Source organism: Manis javanica, chromosome 14 (genome assembly GCF_040802235.1).
Source record: "Manis javanica isolate MJ-LG chromosome 14, MJ_LKY, whole genome shotgun sequence".
Taxonomy (NCBI): domain Eukaryota; kingdom Metazoa; phylum Chordata; class Mammalia; order Pholidota; family Manidae; genus Manis; species Manis javanica.
In genome coordinates this window covers 8,890,868-8,915,628 of record NC_133169.1, presented here as the reverse complement: position 1 = coordinate 8,915,628, position 24,761 = coordinate 8,890,868, and the positions used below count along the sequence as shown (strand labels likewise).

Here is a 24,761-nt window from a genome sequence, read left to right as displayed (position 1 = left end):
AAGCTGCTACTATCTTTTCCTATACCAGTTACTTAAAGCCTCAGCTCAGACTTCTAATCCCCCATGAATGACTTAAACCTTCCATGTAATACAATGCCAATGTATAGTAGATTGGGGGTAACAGAATGAACATAAGCACAGATAACTTCAAGCTGGATACCAGATGCGGTCCTTCCCAATCTCTTTCAAAGGGTCATTTTCTCATCAAGGCCTGCTTCCTGTTAGTTTTGCCCCCTCCTGGATTTTCAGATTCCGTATCATAGACCATTGCTGTTAAGGAGCCGGGACTAGAGGCTTTTCACCCAGCCCTCGACTCTGCTACTTGGGGAAGATCGCAGAACCAGATCTTATCAATCCCGTGGACTTGGGAGTGAACCTCATTGACACCTGCAAGACTCAGTGGTTCAGAAGACAAGGGTTCACAGGTGTGTCCAGGACTACCTACCGGGTTAGGAGGCATTTTTTATGCGGAAAGACTAAGCTGCTGCAGAGTCTGGTGGCTATGATCCCTCTCCAAGTCCCTCCTTCTTGCCCCAACCCAGAGCCCCTCCTACACAGTAAGGTCTCCCCAGTTCTGTACACTGGCTCTAGCTCCCCCAGCCTCAGCAAGTGGACTCTAGGGGATCAGGTCTGGAAGCACCACTGTGAGACACAGGAATGCATGTAAATCTCAGGGACAGCGTGTGATACTAAGAAAGAATCTGAGGGGGGAGATGCATCTCTCCTCAGTATCAAGAACGAGCCAGGAAGCACAGAATCTGTATGATTCACAGAGTGACATTTTGACCTTATAGACAGACTAGCTGTGTAGGGTCTTCAGGAGAAACCCGAGATGCGGAGGGCCCCAGATGAGGTAGACCAGCATGATGCTGCAGGCAGAGCCAGAGAGTATTAATGAATGCTAGCCACTCAGATCGTCTCAACAGGGAAAAGCAGCCGCTTTAAATACCTGCACACCTAGATGATCTGAAGCCTGCCATTTTCTAATCTTGCCTTCCCATGTGCTAGCCCTAAAATAGTTGTTGCCCCCTGGGGAGGCAAAATGAAACGACGCACGTGTCGCACTATTTTTCACTGAAGGCTTTCAGTGTGAAATAGACCCATGGGGAGAGAAAGGGGTGATTTGATGCTAACCCAAGTTTTAAATTTTCATTAATGTCTGGGACTTGACATCCTAATTAATACATGGAGAATTAACTATGCAACTAACTTACTACCTAAGAGTGAGAAGGAAAACCATGGGACTCACCTGAATTTTCTCCTAGGAGAAGGAGAATTTTATCACCACAGAACTCATTTTAATGGTAGAATGAGAGACAAAAATCGTTTTATTTTGAATTAGCAATTCAAAAGTGTTATTTGAATCAAATTATGTTGAATGGAAATAAAATTTCAATTGAAATTATTTGAATATAATTCAAATATATTGAATTGGAATTGAATTTTATGAAACTGAAATTATTTGTGCTTGTTTTGTGTTGTAAAAATATTGTGGCATGCATTTTTTAAATCCAGTCTAATATTTCCTGCTTTTTGAGGAAGTTTAACTCATTTAAAATTATTGTTAAGTACTGTGTGAGTGGAGCCTAATTTCTGTTGTTTTATTTTTTCATTTCTGTTTACCCTTATTTTCTTTTTATGCCTTTTTTGCCCCATTGATTGCCAGTTTTCATTTCATAGATTGAATTTTCTTTTCTTAGGTTTTGTTTTAATATTTTACTACAGTTTTATTTAAATAATGTTAATTACAGAATTTGAAGGGGAGGATCTAATTCCACACAGCATTGAAGACTCAAAAATATACTCATTAAACTGCTAAAAAAACAGATCAAGTGATAAGACTATACCCGAAGTCCAATTTAGATCTGAGTGCTGTCACCATGTGATTTTTAGCTATAGAGACTATTTCCAGCTTAAGCTAGAGTCTTGGAAGCTTCTGGAATAAGGCAAAAGACCACATGAGAGGGAATTAAGTCCTGAATTATTGGCTTAATTGCACCTTCCCTTTCCACCTCAAAAAGGCACAAAAGAAACAGCTGCCACACTTTGTGGACTATTTTTGGTGTAAAAGAGGTGATGGACTAGGGTGAAAACAGATCATGAAAATCTGTCTTAAAAAATCCCCTTTCAGATGAATTTGTACACATCATAAAGTAATGAGCAGCTCCTCAATTAGGTAGGAAATCAAAGTTTAATTCTTCTGGAAGTCACGATTTCATTCATTTACTCAGTATGAATTTACATAGTACCTACACGTTGTCAGATTCCACTTCGAGCCATTTGTAAATTTTAAAAAAGAAGCCTGATATTTCTATGGCCAGTGGAAAGGATCTTTTATTTTTGGAATTGGGTTTCCTCTGAAAGAATAACACCTTTGAGGTCAATCATCTTTAACCAGGAAGTCTAACATGATACTTAGCAATACTGATATTCCAGACATATATTAAAAGTGACACAAAATCCTGAAGATTGTTATACTGAAAAATAGTTTAAAATTAAATGATTGAAATGTGCTTGCAATTCCCATCCTAGACCAAACTGTGACAACCAGCATCGGCATTCTTGCCATTGAACAGATCTGGTAAGTCGGCTTGATCCTTGGCTTTAGGCTCTGCAAGTATTCTAAACCCATCAGGCTGGAGTTTTTCACTTTAGTGGAGAGGCGTTAGGGTTGATCTGATACTTGGCTGCTATTCCTAAACTGCTGTATTCTTTCCTGCTGTCCAGGGGAGATTGACAGTACACTCCAAGTTCACTTTCACTTTCTGGTAAATGGAGCATCAAAATTCACATCACAGTCCAGGTTGATGGGCCCCCCACCACCTGACCCCGTGCTGGGTGTAAAGGACAAATCAAGTAGTCTTCCGTCCCCACGCAAGCTGGTCTTCCACAATGAGCTTGGTGCCTCGTGGGCCGTCGCGCTCCATCCCTCCCTGAGCATCGGACCGTATTCGGTCCATCTCTGGGTTTGCTTCCCAGACTGCTTTTCACTTGAGTGGCCTCAGGGTTGGTTGAGGCTGAGCTTATAAATTTCAGTCTATTCTAAGATTTTGTTTTCAAATCAAACCTTATGAAGCCAAATCCATAGCTTCTAGGGGAGATAGATCGCTGGCAGATTTGCCCAGTTGAGCATTCACGGAAGACACAGCCATGTTCTGCTCAGCAGAGGCTACGGTCCAGTTAGAGGCTGAATTTTTTTGTGATGCTCTGAAAGTTATACATTCTGTTTTTGTTTTCTGGTAGTAATTCCTGTCTTACTGAGGTGACTAACAACATCATGTATATTTCTTTGACACAACTCCCTCCCTCTCATTGCCAATCATGTTACCACACTCTTGAGTTTAAGTAATAGAAGTTTCTCAATTTTGTTTTTTCTTTCTATTGTTTTGTCATTGTTTATTTAAACAAAAAACTGTTACTATTCAATTACTCAAACTTACCTTCCATATTTCTGACATATTCTGCATATATTTTTCTCCTTTCTGGAGGTCTTTCTCAGTTTTTAGAGATGTGTGTGTGTGTGTGTGTGTGTGTGTGTAGTAAAATACTGAGTCCTATTATACCAGAGATACCCTTATTCATGCTTACAGTTAAATGAAAGCCTAAGTGTATCTAAAATGATTTATTTTATCTAGTTAAATGTAAAATTATAGGTTCCACTTTGAAAATATTACTTTCCACCAATTTCTTGCATTTCCTGTTAGTGTTCAGAATTTTGCAGTCGATCTAATTTCTGTGATTTATAGATAATACCTTTATCTTCTTGAGTATTTTAGAATTTTCCCTTGTTCTATGATACTCTTAAACTTTACTTTCATGTTTAGGTTGTCCCTATCTATTCAGCTTAGCAAAATTTGACACTTGCAATGTGAAATCTTTCATTTCTCTGATTAGGTAAAAATCTTAGTTATTATTTTTTCCACAAGTTTTCTCCTCTTATTAGTCTTATCTGTAGTACATAGATTATATAGATACTGACACTTCCACTACCATCATCCATATTTCTTAACTTGCCTTTTATAGTTTCCATTTCTTTCCCCCTTGATGAGTTTTTTAGGGAAGATTTTCCTGATCTTCCAGATTACTATCTTTTTCTCTAGAATTATTTTATGTGCTAATTAATCCACCTGTCAGTTATTTATTTTGCCATACAATTTCATAGTTTTATCTCTGCTTGGCTATTCTTGTACACAACTTGGTATGTCTAGGGAGTGTTGAGCAGTGGTCGCCCTTAGAAAACCTCCAGAGCTCTAACTGGACACAGTCCCCAATTTGCCACCTGCTAAAGGATTCTCTGTACTTCTATTATGGCCACAGGTCTTTCCCAAGGGACTTCTTTGCCTCTTTCAGGGATAATTACTTAGTTCTTGGGCTGTGGATGGCAGTGGAGAGACAGGAATTCTCACCCGGAAGTACACCAATTACCTAGTGTCACCTGCCGCCCATCATGGCTGGGTTCCAGTGCTGCCCTGATATCCACTCCACCGACCCAGACTGGTAGAATAATTGCCCCACAGGGTTGGGGAAAGATCAGGACGATATGGGAGAGAGAAAAAACTTCACCTGGGAGGCACTCCTTCATCTCCAAATGCCTCTTCCTCTCCAAGCAGCTTCTGCTTCCCTGCAGTTCTATCTCCTTATGTATTTATGATAGTTTTTTATAAGGTTTTGATAGGCACCAATCTCACTCTTGTTGATGTAGTTTTTCAAAAGATACAGTTTAAGAGGAAGGCCCTGACACCATCTTGTCCACAAACGTAAAGTTTTAATGAAAAAACAAAAAACACATGCTAGTGAAACAAAACAGGTCTGTGAGCCAGAGACAGGTCATAGATCACCAGCTTTGAGCATCTGGTATAAAGGCTAAGGAACTGGAAAGCTTTAGAAGACCAGATAGCATCTGTCCACTCAGCAAAACATGTCTATTTTCAGAGCAGACACATGTGGGACGGAAGAGCCGGGCCTGTGGAAACCACCATTCATTTGCATATCCACCAGTCCTCAGCGTCAGGTGTCTGAGAAAGAATCTGTATGCCTCCTGAGCTGGTCAGAAAGACAGCGTTTCTCAAAATCAGTGAGAACAGAACAACAGGGACACTTGCCACATGGTTCCCTGACTAAAGCTGTCCATGAGAGCATGAGAAGTGAGCAACCTTTACGCTCTGTAATTCTCTGAGTTTTTCAGTTCCATTCCGTTCTTGTCTTCCCCTCTTCCTATCATAACGTCTTCCCCCATATACCACGTCTCCCCAAAGGCTCTACTTCCCCAACAGCACTCTTCATTTTACACCCACAAAGGAAACTTTAAACACATGCACTGCCCGTTACCAGGTGCTGTTCCCTTTCCAAGATGCTCATCTCCAGGCCAGTGTTCATTCTTTTCACAACTACTTCCCTTCTCTGGGGTTCCAATAGGGCTTAGGACACAGAGCCGGAGAGAAAGAGAATCCATTCTTTCGTTCTGTACAGAATCATTATGTACAGAACAGCTACTAAATACAGAGAAAGGAGTCAAGTTTCTTAGCTAACTTCTTACCCTCCCTTGTCCACAAGTAAGCAGATACCTTATCAAAGAGCCTCACTGCCTATCATGAATTTCAACCTGTTATCTAAATAGTTTTGCTTTTTATTCAGCATGGCAGGAAGGTGTAGATTACTGGCAGTATTGAAAAAAAGTCTCAGTTCCATCATCTATACAGTTTCCTATATGATCAGAACAGAAATTCATGACCAAAAAAGACTATTGTTTTTCCTACTAGAAATTGAAACGTATCACTTTCACACATTCTTGGAAATGGAGGTCTTCTCATTTTGTCTCTTCCTCAATAGCTCTGGAGACTGAATGTAAGTGGAGTCACAGCTTTACTGCGAGGCATTGGTCAGAGGTGGTCTCTGAGAAAGCCCCCAGGATCTCAGCGTACCCAGGTCTCCATCCTCCTGCCGCTTCAGTTCTCCCTCCAAATTGTCCTTCTCCCTGAACATCAGCAGCTACAGCCGCATCAGCACGAGGTCCTCCTCCTTCCGTGTTTTAAGAGGAGATGCTTTCAGCAACGGACCTGAAGGAGTCTTTCAAAAAGTAACAGGAGGCAGAAACCAGAAGCTACTCTTCAGAATGTTTTGAACGAATAGAAAGGAAGGAAGGGAGAGACTCCTGCTGAGTTTGATCTCTATTTCCTCACGTAGAATGCTGAGGAAGTGGAGACGGCTCTTTTCTTCGAGGTTGTTTCACTTCTATATTGTGGCAGTAACAGGTAAGAGGCTGATAGACCCTTCACGCAACCACTTGGGTGTTTCAGGAAAAATTCTGCCACGCTTTTCTCTGACTCTGAGTAGAGTGACAGACTTTCATATCTCTAAACTAGTAGTACCATCCAAAACGTTGCCTTGGAGGCAAGGATGTTGATTGCTGCACTGGTTGTCATAGTAACTGTCAATACTAGAAAGGCCCCCATATAAGTCATATGCAAAACAAATTACTTATATCCAAGCATACCGAGCAACACTACGAATATCTTAGAACAACCTTTAATGGCATGAAAATATTAAAACATTTTTTTGAACAGGTTATAGTTTTTATTCCTTTAAAATCTCATATATATGTGTATGTGAGCATATACATAGAAAACATATATTTTGATTGTCTATATTTCTAATTTTTCTACAATGAAGGTACCTTATATATTAAAATCCATGGGTTCTGCGGCCCTTCTCGGTTTGAAGGATCCAGGGGGTAGTAGCCCTCTCAGATTTTGGAATAGCCAGGCCATACATATATGTGATCGGTGTGTGGAGGAGAAGTACATGGTAGCTTTTGGCAGGTAGTGTCCACCTAAGGTCAGAGTCGTCGCTGGCAACTTAACCATTCAGCCAGACCTTGGCAGTGTGGGAGGATTCCTGAAAGTCTATGATTTCACCCAGATTCCAGCAAACCAGAAATACGTAGGTAAGTAATTCTTAGTATGGTGATTTGGAATTGCCAGTGGAAGGCTGAGGGGAGATAGATCAAGTAACCTGTGTCCCTATACACAATTTTCATATGTTCCCCTAGAGGTTCTTGTACCAGTTACTATAAATAATGGAACTATTCCTTTAGGGTTGGTTAGGTGTTGGTGGTAGCGAAGAGAAGTTCATCACTGCTAAGGCGGTCCGAGGGTTAATTGCAGGATTGAGATTGCCCTCACACTGTACTCAACCCATGGGATATGTCAGCTGTCAGTCTCTGATGCTCAGAGCTCAGAAGTTAGGTGGCCTTGCTAAGAATGTGTAATTATTTCAACATAAAACTTTAAATAATAACAGGAACCATTCTTAATTATTTTTCTGATGAACTTCAAAATTATCCTCTGTAGTTTATAAAATATTTTAAACGATTTCTGTGTAGATGAATTACCAAACCCAAGCCCACAGTCACCTGCGAATCTCCCATCAGGGAAAGATCTTCAGCAGAGGAGGGAACTACACAGACGGTTAGTCAAAGGTGTGTGCTGGTGAGAATCCCACAGTTGCGTTTAATAGTCACTTGGTTGGAGACCCTTATTACTCAGCTTTTTGAACTTCTTTAGTATTGAGTTTGAGGCTAAGTGATAACTAGGCATATTTTGTTTAATGAAGACGTAAATGGTGCTATTCATATGCCAGACATTGTTCTAGGCAATTTAAAAATATTTGTTTCATCTTCATAATAACCCATGGGTTATCTCCATTTAGAGATGAAGAAACTGAGGCACAGGGAAGTTAAATAGTTTGCTCAAGACCACACAATTAGTGGGGGATGAAATTGGGCTGTCACCCAGCTGAGGCGGTTGCAGAGGCTGTGGTCTTATTCCCCATGTGATGGTGGTGACAGGTGTAAAACATTCAGCATCTCAAAAAGGCACAAGGACCCTTGTTAATTCTATGCCAGAGTGAATCAACGTAAAACTGTCGATTCAAGAATGGACAAATTCCACCATCGCAACCCTCACAGAAGCAAGAGGGGATTCCACTTAAAGCTTGAGCTCTCTGTGGAGACAAAAGACAACGGAGTCCTAGTTTGGGAAGGAAAGAAAAGCCCAGAAATGGATACTCTTCACATCACCTCAGAGTAGGTCTTCAGTTCTTCTTTCTCAACTCCGAACACTGATAGCTTAAGAAAAGACAGCAGAAATAATTTCCTTACACAGTGTCTGGGATGTTGTGGAAGTTCAATAAGTATTTAGTGAATAGAAGATATTGGGAACATGATGAGGACAAAAATGATGGCACAGGTGGCTTGTGTGCAGCACATTCTGTCTGTGGCTTCTGAGGTTCCGAGACTTGGGCATTTTCATTAGGTTTGATATGCAGCCTTAGTGCTGTTCCTCCCCTGTTGCTGACCTTTCTTTCTGATCGCTCCAAGTGTTGTCTTCTTCACGTCACAGTAGACAACTTGGGAGTCCTAGAAGAGACCCACAGAAGGAAGGACCTAAATGGTCAGGGGAAGGAGCATGGTAGAGGGGGTCAAGGTGGAGAACTTCCCAGAGGTCTAGCTCACCTGAATCTCCAGGAACGTCCTCCTGGTGTTCGCTGGGGAGAAAAACAAATAAATAAATAACTGGGTTCCTATTAAGACCTAGTCCAAGACTTTATGCACCAGGACACAGAACTGCTGTGCTTAACTGTGTGAATTTCCATCTTCTGTTCTGTACAACCCATCCCTTAATGTTGCTCACTCTGAAGTCCTTCAATGGCTCCATACATCCTCTAAGCCTTCCACCAACATTTATAAAACGAAACCCTTCCTCTCTGATGCCCCTTCCTTGGATTATTATCCTTAAGATCTTGTACCTTTTGGCTTTTCTGACCATTGCAAAAACTCATCTGGGCTCATTTTGCTGTCATTCCTCTCTGCTCGTTAGATAACCAACCGCAGGTGTTCACTGTTCAGAAGGAAGTTGGAGGCACAGACAAGAGGGGAGACCCTGAGCCTCACAGCAGCTTGAGAGTGTGGCTGCCAGACCTGCTGAGTGATGTCTGCTTCTTTTTCCTTTCTTTCCAAGCAGGCACAGTGAGATCGAATCTCCCTTTCCTTAACTGATCAACGCCTCAATGGCCAGGAAGATACACATCCAGTGGACATGAGTATACTGTTTCCATTGCATTGGGCTCATCACAGACAGAGAAGGAGGATGGCAGATAATTTATGCTCTATGGGAAGCTGAGTGGTACAACTATAAGCAAAGCTGGCAGAGGCCCCAGCTTCAGAGGCTCAGAGAAGAGTATCTGGATGCCCATCTTCCAGGAAATCAGCCATGGTGCCAACAGCTGCTCACTCCATCAGAAGCAGCCAGGAGCACAGACCAAAGGGCAGGCTTTAAGGTTATTGCTTCAAGGGCCCTGGGGAGCAACTTGAAGGACATAGCTGTGTATTGCTAAAGAACTGTCACCTCAGTACTTGCAAAGTTACACGGCGAAGTGAAAATTCTCTTGATTTGCTCAGTGACTCTTTCCATCCTATCCCAGGATGGCAGGGCCTTTAGAAGACGCAATGCAATGACCCTCTTCACCTGAGACAATTCCTCCTGGACTTTAGACACTATGATGTTAGATATTCACACTCTTATCTGACTTCATTCCTTTGCTTTATATCCCAGATTCTCCCTGGTTGTCTATTCTCAGCTGAACAAAGACTCAGTGGACCATCTGTCTTTTTGTTTTTTAATTCATCTTCTTCACAAGAACCTGCCTGCAGAGATCTCTTGCTTCCTGGTGAGCCTACAAATTTCACATCAAGGGCAAGTGATGGATTGAAGCCTCTATTGCACACACTGTTCCAGTTTCCTGGGAAGATGCATCTGATAAGAACCGCTTTGCAGTTTCTCACCTGAGCCCTCTGCAAGCTGGATGCTCCAGACCTGGGAATAAACTACATCCGCCTCTACAGGGTCCACTGCAGGAAAAAGACAAGAGTTCACAGATGTCCATGGACAGGGTTTCAGATTTCATACGTGTCTTCCCAGTTCTAGGCTCCATGACTGTCCTCCTGACCCCGACATGATTGCTAAAGAGCCATTTATTTACTGGGAGTGACCAGGCCACAGGAGGATGGGACAGCTCATGGCCTTTTCTCCTGCTCTCTCTCCCCTCCCTGCCTCAGCCACAGAGCTCCTTCAACAAGAGACTCACCATTGGCATACACAGGCTGCAGCTCCTCGGTGGCTGGGAGTGGGCTGGAGTGGGGGGACTCTTGTGGGTTTGGTCCGGAAGCATCTCTGTGAGAAAGTGAACAGGGAGTGAGAACAGAGAGGAGACAGGCTAGGGAGACGGCAGGTAGAAGCCAGGCAGCCGTGGCACCCTGTTAGACTATCTGGTGGACAGCCAGGACCTGTCACATAATCACGATGTGATTTTCTTAATAGGATAGGCACTCTGATTTGGCACAAATTTTCCTGTTCCTCATTTTTATTTTTTTCAAAAGTTATAAATAAGACAATGATGTTGCTTTGATATTTATTTATTTTTCTCTTATAAACTCTCATAGAATGTCATCTGCCTCTTTCTCATTACTTTTCTCTTTCTTTCATATGGTTTGCCTATATCTTACATTCCCTATAAGACAATATATCCCTTGTGGAAATAAATTCCATTCACTAAATTCCAATTACCTCAAAATATCTAACAAAAGCTCACTCATGCCTTGTAAGCATTCAATAAGCAATCTTACTGAATATATGAATTAGTAAAATAATTGTAAAAATCTCACCCTATGCAAGATAATGCCTAGAGTCAATGGACCACCCTAAGACAGGACCCTGACAGCACAAATGCAATGAAGTAGGGACATGAGTAAGTATTGTAGGAAGATACTATGTAATCAATTCCTTGACCCCTACATACAGAGTAGTAATAAGCATTTTAAACTGTGAATGAGGGAGACCTTTAGAGTGGCAATTTTGAAAAGGAAGATTATTCTTACCTGAGTGCATCAGTGACAGAACTTCCTCCTGAAAAGCAGATAAAAAGAAATTCGTTTCAAGGGAGGGAACTTTATCTCTTAGAACTTTTACATGATGTAACCATATGTAGACATCTGGTCAGACAGAAGGTACAGCACGGAAATCCAATTAGATTCTGTCAAAATGACCACTGATTTATTCCAACATCAGAATAACCATTTTTTCCCCCACTGATTTGAAACGCCAATTCAAATGACAAATCCCACACACGTTGGTCACTGTTTCTGGACTTTTTATTTTGTTCTATTGTCCCCATTCATGCATCCATAAAATTCTGTTTTAAGTATTGCAAAATATTTTAACTGTGTGTGGCTGGAATTTTACTTGACTACTTTTCTTGTTTAGACCTCCCATGACTCTTGTTACTTTTTAAATGTTTTGATATTTGCAGCACCCACTATATAGCAGCAGTCTTGGGGTTAGGCTTGATACTGGCATCCCTAAGACCCAGTAGGATCTCTTGTGCACCACTTGACTTTACAGAGAGATGCAGAACGAGAAAAGCAGTGTATCAGCATGGACATACCTGGGCGATTTGGAAATAAACTAAGACATTGTTTTTATTAGGCAAAAGCCAACGCATTATCCAAATATTACTATGCTCTGCAGGGCTCAACAGTTAATGAGTTGGAATTTGGATAATTTATATAGGGGCCCATAGACCCTCATGGAAGTGAACAGATCAAGACCCTGATTCTATCCTGTTTGATCACCTTTGATGGGTTGAGGTGGTCCCAACTGAGTTATTTATTTGAAGGAAAAAAATAGGTGCCTTCAATGAAGTTCTCCATGAACTAGGCTGTTAATGTCAGATATCTAAAGGTCAGAGGCATGACCAACTTGCTCCTGAGACTGAAACCCTCTTCTGACTCAGTCACCCTAGCTCTATAAGCAAATTCAGGGAAAAACAGTTCAATGTGGGTGTATAAGGTACACTGAAAAGCAGTGGGAAGTTTTAAGACTAGAAGTGCGACCAATGATGACATGGGAAATAGATGCAGTAACAGCCCATTTTGTTCCTATCTTCCTGCATGCATCAATTTGTAATGTTTCCTTGTCATTCCTTAATAAAAGGGCAGACACCATTTCTCTACCGCCTCCCATTTGGGCATAACCACATGACTTTGGCCAATAGGACAACAGCAGAGGTGACTAAATAGGAGGCCTGAAAGGTGTTTTCACATGGGCGTTTGCCCTTTCTTGGGTGCTCTGTGCTCTCTCTATGGAGAACAAAAAAACAACCCCTTTCGTAGTGTGGAAGAGTCGAAAGTAGCTTAGGTGTATCACGGGGCAGATCTGAGGTGACATTATCTTCTGTTGTAGATGAGAAAACAGAGCAGAGCCCAACAGAGGTTCCTTAAAAGTCATCTCATCCCCCAAAGAGCAAGACAGTGATGAGAGGCAGAAGGTTCTGGAAAGGCATGAGGGCCTAAAAAAGTTGGCAATAGAGAAATAGGAAGGGATCCAGTTGGTATAATATCACAATTTGTTAGTCTCAGATGGCCTATTTTAAATACAACTTCCACAGAACTTGAAAAACTGCATTAAGTTTTTACACTACGGAAAAAGATTGAAATTCCAAAATTTCTTTCACTTGGTGGCAGTTGATACGTCTAAGAGAGCAGTTTGCAAGAGATTCAAAGTTTACATTGTAATTCCATTTTGCCCCACGCTTGTCCTGTGTCTTACAGATTAATAAATAACACCTTATTGAAATGAGCTGAACTTTGAAAAGGAAAATAGTTCTAGTCAGGAGGGGCATGAGTCAGGTTTGAGGTTTTCTGGTCAGGGTGACACAGACAGATTCCAGTCTTAGCTCTGCTGGTTGAATGAACAGAGCAAGCTACTTAATTCCCCAGGATTGTTATGCATAGACAGTGATACCTCACTAAAAAGTCATTTTTTCTAATTACAGATAATATATGCAAGCTTGCCATACATAAGAGATCCAATGATGGTCACTGGTAACAATTTTTGGCTAGTAGAATACTAGCAGGGATCAATATGGGATATCACTTAGAAGAATTCTTTAAATTCTTGGTCTGGAAAAGAATATGTTACAAAGAGATATAATTATGCTGCAAATACTGAAAACGCAGCAGCTTTATGAAAGTGTTGGTTATGCAAGGTGGATGTTTTTATGCTTCTATTAATGATGGAAGAAGAAACTGAACTTACCTGTCTTCTAAGGATGACAAGAAAGGCTGGGAAATACATTTTAAAGTCTATTCAAGGGTATTGGAAAGGTAATAAGATAGTGAAGAATGTCTGAGACAGGATTAGAAGGGAAAGACTCAGGGAGCCAGATCTGGCCCCTGGAATCATTCACTCCCTGGGCATTTGCCAAGACCAGAGAGCGCAGCCAAGAGGCTTGTGCTTTATACGGTCTGATGGGGTTGGGAGACGGACTGGGATTTGCAGTGGTGAGTGTGGGAATTTCATGAACATGGCTGCAGATTCTTTGGCAGTTCCTCCGTTTAGAGGGGGAGTCTATGCTCCCTCCCCTTGCACCTGGGCAAGTTTGGTAGGCACTAGGACCTATCAAAATGGTGGTGGAAGTGATATTTACGGTGAATTATGCAATTAATTGATAAAAGGTTGCATATTCACTATCACACTTGCTTTTTGGAGCCTAAGCCAGCATGTAAAAAGTTGACTCCCCCAAGGTCACTCTGCTGGGAGGAAGTCCAGGCCACACCGAGAGATCACATGTACGTGCTCTGCTTGACTGTCCTGGTTGACATTCCAACCCACAGCCGCCATCGACCTCCAGACACGTGGGTGCAGAGGGCCCCCTATGTTCCATAGAACAGACCCAAGAATTCAGAGTAGTCATTGCTCTCAGCCTGAGCATGGAAACTCATAAGAGATGGAGAAACAAGAGAAAATGTTGTACTAAACTGTTTTAGTTCTTTTAAGTTTAGCTCAGTATTATATTTTGCTGTACTACATATACACTTTATTGAAAATGATTGAATGATTTTTAATGATTGATATTTATTATTAATAATAATGGGGAAAGGATCTTGTAAAACTAGTAATAAGGCAACACGGCCTACTGCATGGAACTTAAGAAAATTGTGACGCATTAAAGTAATTGATCAGATTTTAGAAGGTTTTCTTTTCTTTTTGGCAAATGCTGTATAAGTAATTGAAAAGGTCACAGCAGTAAAGGGCAATTAAAACAAAGAGTAGATACCAACCTGATATCTTGTGGGAACAGTGATAAAATAGAGCAACAGCAACGAAACCAAGGACACCAAACAGTCCCCCAAGAAGGCTGACTGTGACAAGGTTTCTTCTATAGCCACCAGTCCCTGAGGAAAGAAACCAGCGCTTCAGCCTCAGACGGTAAGGCATAGATCCTGGAATCCTCATCAGTACTATGCAGGAATGATAAATGTAAATTCATGTAACCTCAGCTAAGTATGAGTGTTGAAGCATAACTTTTCAGGCTAGTGTGGTGAGAAGAGCAGCAGCCAGGCCCTGAGATGACTTCCTCTAACTCCCCCCACACAGCAGACGTCACCTAGGCCTCCACCTACCTTCTGAAACCCCATTACGGTACCAACAAAAAATGATGGAACAGCCACTGATCACAGGACTCCTGTAGCCAGGGACCAGCAACCCACCTGAGACACTGAGAGGCACCGCCGCACTGCGCTGGGGCCCCAGGCCGTTGTCAGCCTCACAGGAGAAGTTTCCAGAATGCTCTTCCATCAGAGAGAGGTTGAAAGATGCTCCTCCGCCAAAGGGGGCTGAGCTGTTCCCCAGGGTGACATTCTCGTGATAAAAGCGGTACAGGATAGGGGAAGAGCCTCTCTGGGCCTCACAGCGGAGCTCCAGCACGTCGCCCACCGCAGCCTGGGCCCCAGGAGCCCTGAGGGTGAGGACGGGGCGGGACGCTGGGACTGAGGGAGACATGGGAGCGGTCAGAGAGGCTGTTTGAAGCTGCAGGAGACTCACAGCTCCCATGCTAGGATCTCAGCCCAGGGCCTGGCCCCCCGCCCATTGTGTATTCTTGCCATTCTTACACACACCCCTGCCCGAAACAATCAGAGGTCATTTTTTCCACAATGCCTTTAGAAATTTGGGGGAACATTAATTCTGGGCTACTATCCAGAGACATGGTCATTTATTGGTCTCATCTAATTTTTTTCTAATGCCCATCCAGCCCCCTTTATACTTTCTTTCACGAGAAGAAAGGTGTCAGGTTTAACTTGCCAGGGTAACCCAGTTGCTGGTGTCCTCCCAGCACGATCCCCGGGCTCTCTGGGAATGTCCTTGTGATTCCTGGGCGCCGTGACCTTGGTTTGGGATTCTGCCTGGGAGGAGGGAACGCAACTCACTTCTCACAGGGACAGTCACCATCTTGCTCCAGATGGCGCCATGGCCGTTGTCAGCTCTGCAGTAGTACTGGCCGGCATCGCGCTCCCTCACGGCTGCGATCTCCAGCTCTGCCTGCAGGGAGGGCTGGGTCTTCCTTCCCAGGCTGGTTCCTGCGGCCTCTCTGTGCCAGGAAAATGTGATGTTTCCTGAGCCCTCCGCCACTGAGCAGAGTAACACCAGAGTCCTGCCTTCGATCACCTGTCCCCCAGGAGCCTGGGTCTCCAGGGTGGCATTAGAGACCGGGATACCTAGGTGGATAGAAGATGGCATGTGAGAACCCTGACTGTGGAGGACGGGGGCCAGAGGGCAGACTGATCTCACCTCTAATGGAAGGAGCGGAAATGTGGGGCTGGCCCATGTGATCCATCATGAGCACAATGGAAGGGACTCCGTGGCCATTATCCGTGAAGAATGTGGATACAGACACTTGAATGTCCCACCCCTGATTCCTGGTCGTGATCATTAAAGAACTTTGACAGGTCATCCACTCCATGAGACAAGAAACTTTTTTCTCTTGGATGGGTCACTGTGTAGGTGCTTTTGCACCGAATGAAGAGAGTCCCTGGGAACTATAGTCCTATCTTGGAAAAAGCTCTGTTCCTAATAACAATACCCGGACAATTCCTCCATTTTTCCCAATGTCAAAGATCAGCACAAATTGCAACCCCTCCTCTGACCACCACTGTTCAGTTTGATTTCCAGTTTCTCTGATGCTTCGTTTAACCCCCTGCACCGCAGCACCATGTTGCTTTCTAATAAGCCAACCTGGGGTGCAGTCCAGTATTGTGGAGCCATTTGGAGAGGTATTGGAGAACAGGCATGCCTTTTAAAGTCCCCAACCCACTGCTAAATGCCAAGGCATGCAGTGATCAATGAAGACTGATTGATTAATATTACTTTAATAAAAAGAAAGATTATAAGCACTCTTTTAAAAGGAAAAAACATAGAGTCATTTACCCCCACACAGCAAATTAATTTCAGTGTCGAACTATCCCAAGAATGTGACCTTCTAACAGTCAATCTGAAATTTCCTGATCAGCCCTAGGAAGGAATCTGCATGATCAAAACCCTGCCATTCTTTCCCTCTGCAAAAGATGTCCTGGCCTGAAACAATCCTTTTCTTTTGCTGATAACTTCCTTACCCCATCCCCCTGCCTATAAAAATCTCTTAGTTTGTGTGACTCCCCTACTCCTCTGAGCATCTCTGTACTTCCTAGATGGACCAGTGCCTCATAAATTCACTTCAGATTTGTTCTGTTGCCTAGTGTTTTTTAGCAGGAGCTTAGTCCATTTGTTATTCTTATGAAATGCTAAAAGGAATTCTGGGAGTTTTTCTACCCCAGATCCTCCTTTGCACAGGGATGGGCGTTGTACCAAGAAGCATGACGTCCAGTCCGAGCTGCAGCCACAGTCCTGTTTACCTCCACGCTCAGCCCCGCTAATACTTACTCTGCACATGAATTGGAGATTGAAGGCTCCATTTTCTGACGCTCTGGGTCACTGTTTCTGCCTTGCACCAGTAGGACCCTGAGTCTTCCCTCCACATGGCAGGGATCTGGAGCTCTGGGGAGCTGCTCCCGCCTGACCCTTGGGCTCGGCCATCTCTGAAGAAGCGAAACCGGAGCTGGACATAAGATCTCTGTGGAGAGAGCTGGGTCTTACAGGTCAGGGTCACTGGAGTTCCCTCAGTGGGCCAGGAGGGGCTGACTGTCAGCACCGGTTGTAGAAATAGTTCTAGGAAGAAGGATCACAACAGTTGCCAGAGCAATGAGATTTATGGCTCCTTAGGAAAAGCACCTGGCGAGAAGCAGCCCCAGCAAAGAGGACACTCGAAACCAGACACGCCATCCATCATGTCTTCTTTGTACAGTCAAACCACAAGAACTCTGGTTCATATTCAGTGTGTGGGCAGACTTCCCCTCCCAGGTACCCACCCTGCTTTGCTACCACCGTCTCTTGTCCAGCCCAGCTTCCCCAGCAGTGGAGTTTTACCTTGGACTTCAATATTTACTATTGCTGAAATGTCTGTCTTCTGGAAGTATTTTCTTCCGGTAGCAGTGCAGTGATAGTTGCCACTGTCACTCAAAACTGCACTTGGGATAGGGAAACTTGAGGCCTTATTTGAAAATTGTAACACTTTTCCATCCTTGTAATAAGTCATAGTCTTTACTTTCCAGTCCCCTTTCCTCTGGCATGTCAGAACTACACTGTCTCCTTCAAAGACAGAGGCGGGGGTCAGAAGGGTCAGCCAGTCTGCAAGAGATTGAGAGAGGGGAACTGGATTAGCCATTTCTGCAAAGAGCGCAGATGTCTGACCTGCTTTCTTGCTCCCGGGCAGGGAGAGGGTTTCAGGTGTGGCCTCTTCACCTTTAGACAAGATGGAGGATGCAGCCCTTGCTTTCATTACTCAAGGCAGCATCCTATTTGGCCTGGCGGGATTTCTTAGTCAGCTTTGATTTCTATAACAAAATACCGTAAACTGGGTGGCCTATCAACAACAGAAATTTATTTCTCAACACTCTGGACTGGAAGTCCACAGTCAGGCTGCCAGCAGGGTCAGTTCCGGTGAGGACCCTCTTTTCAGGGTGCCAGCTGCTGACTTGTTGTTGTATACCCACGTGATGCTAATCCCATTCATGAGGACTTCAACCTCATGACCTAATTACCTCCCAAAGGCCCCCAACTCCAAATACCTTCATGTTGGGATTAAGGTTTCAGCATATGAATTGAGGGGGGTGGATTCAAACATTCAGTCCATTGCAGGGAATGTCAAGGTAGGCATAACTTTTACATGGATAAGGGAGTCTACGCTAGAGCCCCTTCTCCTTAGTTCTCTGTACTGGTGACACTGCTGAAGGGCCCATTGTCTCCAGTGGTCACTTTGCTTTCCCAGCCCCTGTACTTTCCTCCAGCCTTCAAAGGCACGAGACTGTGTTATAAATTCATGTTCCATCCCTTCTTGCCTTGCCAGATGAAATTACCAAGTGGCCAGCATAGCTGGTAAATAAATTTGTTATTGGAATAAAATCTAGCATCTTTCATTCTCAGAACTTCCTGCTTGAATGCTGTCAAGAAAATTTTCCTATCCACTCAATGCGTAATGAGATTGAGATGCATTTTCATGCAAGGTTCAGCTCTTTAGATGACTCCTTACAGTGAGAAAAAAGTCATTGCCAAAGACGAATGTCCCCCTCCAGGGCAGCTCTTCTTACACTGGTCATGGATTCTCTAATTTCCACCTTGTCACTTCACGTATTTATGAAGTGGCAGACTGTGTTCTGTGTTTGCAATGTCTGCATGACATTTTAGGATTATAGTTGAGGATTTTGACCTCAAGGTGAGGAACTAATTTATGGCCCCAGTAAAAATCTCCTTACCACTGTTCAGTTACTGGTACCACAACTGCCAGACGTTGGCTGTGTAGTGTAAGTAAGCGGAGATCAGCATATAAGGGATGCGATGACTCATAAAATACCACTGCAGAAACTAAGCCAAAACACCATCGGAAGCCTAACTTTGGAATTACAATTTTTGGAAAAAAAGTAAATGGTTTGCTGGTGGCTATTCCAGGTAGGGAACCAGATTTACCTGTTGGAAATTTGGCAGTAATCTGGGTTGATTTTTGTTTTGTTTTGTTCTGTTTTTATGAAAGTAGAAGTACAGAAAAGGTAGGTTGCCGAAACAATTAGCTTAGTTCAAGGTATTTGCTCTTCCTCACAGATGGGGGATCTGTGATCCCATGAGACTTATGCTCAAGCAGATTTTAAACTACCAGAAAACAGAGAAATTCCCAGGGAGAATGCTGCGGGGATAGGAGGGAAACATTCTGCACCGCGGGGAGAGATGCTGTTGAAAAGGCGCGTGGTGGGCAGCCTCAGGTTCAGACCTGCAGGGGCCTAAGTAGGCCTTTGAGTCAGTCATCAAGGGTTATTTATGGGACAAAACAAACACAAGTGCTGAGTCTTGTTCCTGAACAAGCTCTAGGCCAGAACTCCTGTGGGTGTCCCTGGGTTCTGCTCCATCCATAGCTCACTGCTGGTGCAGGTAGGTAGCCTGACATGAGCAGGGAAGGGCGTTGGGGACTTGGGCCATTGTTTACATTTGGCTGGTTGGTTACATTCTATACATTCCTTGTAAGCTGTGCTGTGCTGTAGGATGAGGGGCATGAGAATGTAGATAACAGACCAGCCCAAACCAGCTGGTTCCGACATGGAGGAGAAGCAGACCCAAACTTCAGCAGAGATCCGCATTATACACTCTTCAATATAGTAAAAATCACACGTATAGACTGTCATTAAAGACTACTAATTATTTCACTAAAAAAATAGTAAAAATCACATCCTTCCACCATTAACATAGTAAAAACCATTCTTCTCCATCCCATAAGAGTTCCAATAAGAACCAAGTGTAGCCCCAAAATCCCTCGCCCAACATGAGGGTGGAACAAGTCTGACCTCTGAGAAGACCCCACCTGCTCTCTTAGAAACCTATCCCCACTTAGTGAGTATTCATCTCCCTTTTCATAAAAAACTCCCTGCTGTTTCCTTGAGGCAGCCACCTCTGGGTGAGCCTGCACCCAACTCTCAGGTGTGTGTTTTCTCTTCTTTAAATTCTCTCAATAAACTCCTACAGCTCAACTGTGTTTGTGTCCATCCCTCAGTTCTTTCTTGCAACAAGACCAAGAACCTGCCTCCGGGGCCGACAGCAGTGAAGGTGAGGAAGGGATCGCTTTCTCCTTAGAGTTCAGGTCAGGTCCTTAGAGCCCCAAAGCCCCTTCCGGGTGGCAGTTGTCATGAGTAGGCAGAGGGACCATTATCCATTTCTTTAGGTTTAGCTTTGGCTCACGTGTACATTGAATAGAATATTGTTTTCATTCACTTCCTTTGTTGAGCACAGCTTTAAATCAGGAGTAGATGAAATTAGGTTTAGTCACCCAACTTCAGAGAAGTACCACATGTATGAGACAAATCAGAATTAAATAATGGTCTAGAATAAGTGTTGGTAAACCAAGGCTTGTGAGCTGGCCAGCCACTGTTGGGGTAACCAATGTGTTACTGGAACAAAGCCATTCCCATTCCTGCTACAGCGATAATTTAGCAGCTGAATTACAATTCAGACCTGAAAAACCTAAGCTATTTACCCTCCAGTCTTTAATGGAAGTTTGCCGACTTCTGGTCTGGAGCTAGAGAAGCAATGACACATGGTCATTCTGACCACCCAGAGGTTCTTAGCCATTTTCCTCAGAGAATAACTGTTTTCAGAGCTGTGCAGACATTCAACAGGACAATGAGGAGGAATTAGGGGCTTTGGGCCAGGAAAACAGTTCTCCCCAAAGGGACCTTCTGAGCAGTCTGCACCTCACCTTTCAGGTATTGCTTTTCTCTCTACACTTAGGGTTTTAACAAGAAGGCAAACCTGGACTCCCTAGAAAGGCTGGGCAGGGCCTGATCACCCCGCCAGGCAGGCGGTGCCCAGAGCAGGGACTGCGACCCTGGAGCAGGTTGGCCTAGGAGAGCAATAACACTCAGACATGCAGACACTTCCTACACCCTTCTCTGCATGACCATGTGGTCCCTGGAGGCCTGGTACCCTCGAGACAGAGGACAGAGACAAGAGTACTCACCTGACTGTTCACTCACAGGAGCTGGGAGGGGATCAAAAACCAGAGGTTAGCACAGAGCGCAGTTGAGAAATGCATTTCATTCTGCTCAGTGGCTCAAAATGGTTTCATCTTTCCCTTCTTTCTATTCCCCTACTCCATGACCAACCACCGTTCAATCTCCCTCAAACATACAATGAATCCTCCTTTACTTTACAATCACGAGGTAAGCTGCAAAGCCATCCCTGGACCAAAGGCACTGCCTGGAGCAAGTCCCATGGATACTGGATATTTAGAGATGGAGCTTGCCCCCTGCCGCAACCTGTCCTCATGCCTGTGCTGTTCAGGAGGTTGGCATACTGCGATGTGATAACACCGTCTCAAGTCACAAAGGGTTCATCGGGAAACATTCCCAGTGAGAGTCTGGAGTGTAAACCCTGGCAATTGTTTTTCTTTTTGTAATGCAAGCACCTGATTTAATTTTTGATTTCTGCTCTTATGTTCTCAATTCAGCATAGAGTGAACCCATGAAACCCGAGGCTCCCACTCTCCACTCCAGTGAAAACAGAACCCCAAGTTTGTGCTCTCTCCTTCTCTGTCTACCCACGACCTTGCTGTGTGGCCCCAGGTGTGCTGTTTAATTTCCTGGCCTTATAAGTAATACGCCTTTGTTTTTTCAAAGTTTCCTGGTGGTTGTTGCCGAAGGGCATCTTGCAATCATAATATGAACTATAAAGGCTGGTCTAGCTGAGACACTGGTTATTAATCTGAGACTAGCACAAAGCAGAGTTATGAGAATTGAACCCACGCTGAATTGATCCCTCTTCTCTGGTCATATTTTATTGAGAGTCCTTTTACTCCACTAATATTCATTTAGTGCTATTGAATGTAGAGCAAAGAATCTTGTTTCCCAGTAGCATCCCTCCTGTCCTTCATGGCCCACAGTTGACCAAGGGAACATGACCAAAGGGCCTCAGTTTCGTCTTCTGAACCCAAATCTTACATATAACTGTCAGAATAGTTTTCATGGAGAAGTATGAAGCATTGAAATTATGAAAACTTTACTTCTGAGAATATGTTACTCTCTAAGGTCTAATAGATCAAAACAGAAATTCACGACTAGCCAACGGTAAAGTAGCATGCCTTGAACATTAAGGATTAGGACACATTGCAACTTGATCTTTCTGAGGCCCACCGCTTGGGAGCAGCCTTTGAAATCTAATCTGGAAACAGAGACCTGAGCATTCCTACTGGTCCCTGTGCTCTGACAAATCCTTGGGCCTTTCTCGACCTAGAGATCTCATCTCACTATCACCTCAGGTCTAACTCAAATCATTGAACTCACCTAAGATGATCAGCAATGACCACAACAGCATGAGGATCTGGTTCAGCTATTGAAGAAGTGATGTTCCCTCAGCCACCAGCTGGGGTTTATGTACGGGGAATGGAAACGGTTTCTCAAATAAGTTTCATATAATTAGCAAAAAAAGGAAGTAGAGGAGGTCTGCAATGTGTAACCAGTATCTTCTTTCCTGTAGATACTAAAAGAATGAAAGGTGATACTCTCGATGCCAGAGAAATTCAGTATCTTGACACTGGTGACACTTGTTAAAAAAAAACAACAACAAAATTTGGAGAGCTAATTGGCTTTATTAAATGACTCATGAATTGGGCAGCATCCCATCTAGCAAGCAGAGGGGAGCCCCATTAAGCTTCACAGAAGGAAAGGTTTTTAAAGGCAGAAAAGGAGCAGGGACTAAAAGGAAATTATCAGCAAAAAATATGCTTTGTTTTAATCTAGGTGGCCCTCTGAAGGAGAAAGAGGGGGTTTATCATTATATTGTCTCCCAGTGTTGACCAGCAAATTACCATTTGGTCGATTCAAGATTGCATTTCCCCAGGGAAGTTGAAACTGCTAAGTTAGGTATTAAGTCTCGGTTTACTGACACGGGGTCGTAACGTAAGCGCTCCCATTTTGAGCCCGTGGTTTTCCCACTGTCCAGTTCCGCTGTCTGGCTCTTGAACTCTGTGCTGGCTTGCTGTGAGGTCCTGCTTCTCAGTGTTCTGTGAGATTGTTGCGGTGGCTCAGGATTCTGAGGTGAAGTTTTACTTGGTCAGTTTCTAACTTCCTAACATGGGATTTTACTAAGATTCAAAACACTTCCTCTACATCCCTGAACACGTTGTCCCCTTCCCCATTTCGAATCCACAGGCTGCTCCGAATACAGCCCCAGCCCGTGTGCCTCATGCTAAAGCCCTAGTACCCCTCCTATTCTGATTAGACTAGTCCCCATACAAGTTGCTCATAAACTGCTCGGGATCAGGCTGTCTAGGCAGATAAAAGTTGCCCTTGTGGACTTTGTATATAGCATGAAACATTAAGTCACAAAATCATAGGTGTTTGTAAGCTGGGGACTGAGTGATAGCGAAGAATCATACATTCGGTTCTGTCCGTTCAGGTGAATGCCGCTCCTTATAACTCATCAAAGCACCCTTTCCGACTTTGGGAAATGCTCAACGTGTAGGTGATGTCACACACCATACTACCAAAGCCTTGCTTATAATAATGAAAAAAGGAAAAGCTAAAAACATCCAACAGAGGCAGATTAAAAGATAAATTACATGTCAAACAGTGTACTACCAAGCAGCCGTTCAAAGGATTGTGGTGAAGTATATTTAATAGCAAGAAAAGATGTTCATGATATACTTTAAGGTGAAAGTGGCTGTTGACTGCGGTTTATCTGTTGTACGCCAGCCCCTCCCCATTAAAAAAATGCGGGGGTAATAGACACCAAAGTGTTAGTGTCCTTATATCTGAATAACATAATTAAAAGTCATTTTTATTTTCCTCATTGTGCTTTTCAGCATTCCTAGAATTCCCTAAAATAAACATATGCTATTTATATACTTCTTAAAGATTCATTAAGAAAAGAAGACCTGGGTTTTATGGTCTCTCTCACACTGACGTGTATCAAGCAAAGCTCCCTTAACTTTCTGCTCAGGCAAATGCTTTATTTGTGTTTGGAAGAGAGTGAGTTTTTCTCTGCCTGAGACCAGAGCTGGTCTCTGAGCTTCCTGTCAAGTCCTTGCCTGCTCGAAGGTGTTCTAGGTGGCCTGTAATTCCTCCTCAGCCTGACCAGTCAGGAGGCATAGGATTCTGATGGACGGATGGAAGTGAATTCAGGAAGAGCGCAGGAGGAGCTCGCAGAAAGATAGTAGAGGAGACGGCGCTAGGAACCCGGATTCTCGTAGACATCTGGGGAGGTTTTTCAAAACAGTCACAGCCTTCCATTGATTCCAATACATTTATGGAAATATGACCTCTGCCATTGAAAATAGTCCCTGAGGCATTACCAGATGGTATAGAGCAGCTTTCGTGGTTTGTGTGAAAGTGAGTTGCAAGCAGAAAAGAGAAATGAGTTGTTAGAGACAAATGCTGTCATAGTGAGGCAGGTGGGCCACCGCGGGGGCAAGTCCTCTAGGATGAGAGACATGCTCCTCTGGGTGCTGCTCTGTATTTGGCAAGTGGTAGACATTTACACGTGGAGAGACATGGTCTGGAAGTGTACCTAAGCTTGAATGTAAACTCGGGACCACAGCCAGCGATTGGGAGGCTTAGTGATTCATTGGAGGAAAAGGTGACCTCATGTTTGAGTTTAGAGAGATGGAAATGAAATTGTGTGTGTGTGTGTGTGTGTGTGTGTGTGTGGTTCTGGCCAAAGTGAGAGAAAAAAGTACTCCTTGAGCAAGATATTTGGTCACCAGCAAGATGGAGTCACAGGTGCCAGAAGGAAGCAAAG

The 24,761-nt window shown here is 43.6% G+C and overlaps 1 protein-coding gene and 1 pseudogene across 4 annotated transcripts; both read right to left on the bottom strand.

Annotated features, from left to right (window-relative positions):
* Positions 1–396: 396 nt before the first annotated feature.
* Positions 397–3,152, bottom strand: LOC140846269 (non-selective voltage-gated ion channel VDAC1-like; annotated as a pseudogene).
* Positions 3,153–7,581: 4,429 nt separating this feature from the next.
* Positions 7,582–22,396, bottom strand: FCRL2 (Fc receptor like 2). 4 transcript variants are annotated; one of them, XM_037016752.2, is made up of 12 exons: positions 22,307–22,396; positions 20,986–21,006; positions 17,355–17,615; positions 16,812–17,096; positions 15,323–15,610; positions 14,606–14,884; positions 14,177–14,290; positions 10,934–10,961; positions 10,144–10,229; positions 9,842–9,907; positions 8,513–8,544; positions 7,582–8,416 (listed from the first exon to the last, which is right to left on the bottom strand). In XM_037016752.2, the coding sequence occupies exons 1-12, from the start codon at positions 22,335–22,337 to the stop codon at positions 8,309–8,311; spliced, it is 1,599 nt and encodes a 532-aa protein (XP_036872647.2). In that variant the 5' UTR covers positions 22,338–22,396; the 3' UTR covers positions 7,582–8,308. The 4 variants fall into 4 exon arrangements, with proteins under 4 accessions (XP_036872647.2, XP_036872650.2, XP_036872649.2 ...); XM_037016755.2 differs by having other exon boundaries at positions 15,323–15,483; positions 16,812–17,001; XM_037016754.2 differs by lacking the exon at positions 14,177–14,290.
* Between the last annotated feature and the right edge of the window lie 2,365 nt (positions 22,397–24,761).